Genomic DNA, 1,367 nt, shown 5'->3' on the forward strand with positions numbered 1-1,367 from the left:
GGGGACGCCCGCCCCGTGCCTCCTCCGCCTCCAGGGCGCGGGCCTTTGTGCGCGCGCCGGTGGGGTCCTGGGGCGGGGGCACCTTCAGCTCGGCCCCCAGCTCCCTCTCCTGTCCCCGAAACCGCCCCAGACGGGTGTTTGGCCGGCAGGGCCTAGCCCAGCTCGCCCACACCGCCCCGGCCCCCGGGGGCCGCGGGGCCAGCATGGTGTCCCTCTTGGTGACAGGGTTCCTGCTGGACTTCATCTCCTGCCCGGTCATTAAAGGTTTCACCTCCGCTGCCGCCGTCACCATCGGCTTCGGGCAGGTCAAGGTAGGCCGCCCTGGCCGCGGCTGACGGGGGCACCTCCGGGCAGCGAGCCCCGAGCGACGGGGCCCCCGCTGGGGCCGCGCAGCCGTGGGGGGTGGGGTGGACAGGGCCCGCACCGCCTCGCCAGCACCGGGCTGACTTTTCTCAGAAGCCGACACGGTGTCCAGCAGCCCCAGGCATTGTGAAATGCCTCCTACACTGACCTCAGCGTTCTCCCGCCCTAGGGGTCGCTGGGACTGGCCGGCGGCCCTGGAGCGCCTGAGAGGGCCCCCAGAGGGGCCCTCGGGGGCGGGCGGTTCCGGTGCTGAGCTGCCGGGGAGGGCCGCGTTCGGGGTTCCGATCAGACCCTGTGTTTGCACAGAACCTTCTGGGCCTGCAGGGCGTCCCGAGGGAGTTCTTCCTGCAGGTGTACTACACCTTCCGCAAGGTCCCGGAGACCAGGTACCGGCCGGCCCCCGGCCGCCCCCTCGATGCCCGGGCATTCCGGGGCGCTGCGGGCGAAGGGCCTGACGCCTCTGCTGGAGGGGCGGTGGGAGCTGTGCCGAGGCTGAGGGGCGGCCCTGCCCCCTCCTGGTGCCGCTCGGGGCTCCCCCCGGGGGGTCGGCCCCCCGGGGCAGCGGGACGGAGGCCGGGCCGCTGCAGCTGCTGTCGTGTGCCGAGCTCGGCGCCTTCCCGGGAGGACGTGAGCGAGCGCTGGGCGGGGCAGCCACAGCCACGGGCGGGTCCGGCCTGCCGCCTGACCAGCGGCGCCTGTCTGCAGGCCCGGAGACGCCGTGCTGGGGCTGGTCTGCGTGCTGCTGCTGCTGGTGCTGAAGCTGCTGCGGGACCACATCCCCCCCGTGCACCCCGAGATGCCCCCCGGCGTGCGGCTCAGCCGCGGCCTGGTCTGGACGGCCACCACAGGTAAGGGGCCTCCGGCCCGGCCGGTCAGCTGTGGGGCTCTGGGACGCTCAGGCTCCCCGGGGGGTCCCGCTCTGCCGGCTGGGGGCGCAGCGGGCTAGGCCAGGGCCCCCGGGCACACTTGCTGACGTCTGGAGGCGGCGGGGTGACGCCGCGGCC

The 1,367-nt window shown here is 74.9% G+C and overlaps 1 protein-coding gene across 1 annotated transcript; it reads left to right on the forward strand.

Annotated features, from left to right (window-relative positions):
* The first annotated feature begins 6 nt into the window (after nucleotides 1–6).
* Nucleotides 7–1,320, forward strand: LOC105854688 (sodium-independent sulfate anion transporter-like). The gene is made up of 3 exons (XM_012734985.1): nucleotides 7–311; nucleotides 670–749; nucleotides 1,069–1,320. The coding sequence occupies exons 1-3, from the start codon at nucleotides 204–206 to the stop codon at nucleotides 1,307–1,309; spliced, it is 429 nt and encodes a 142-aa protein (XP_012590439.1). The 5' UTR covers nucleotides 7–203; the 3' UTR covers nucleotides 1,310–1,320.
* The last annotated feature ends 47 nt before the right edge of the window (nucleotides 1,321–1,367 follow it).

The sequence above is a fragment of the Condylura cristata genome, unplaced genomic scaffold (assembly GCF_000260355.1).
Source record: "Condylura cristata isolate star-nosed mole 26May11 unplaced genomic scaffold, ConCri1.0 scaffold00339, whole genome shotgun sequence".
Lineage (NCBI taxonomy): Eukaryota > Metazoa > Chordata > Mammalia > Eulipotyphla > Talpidae > Condylura > Condylura cristata.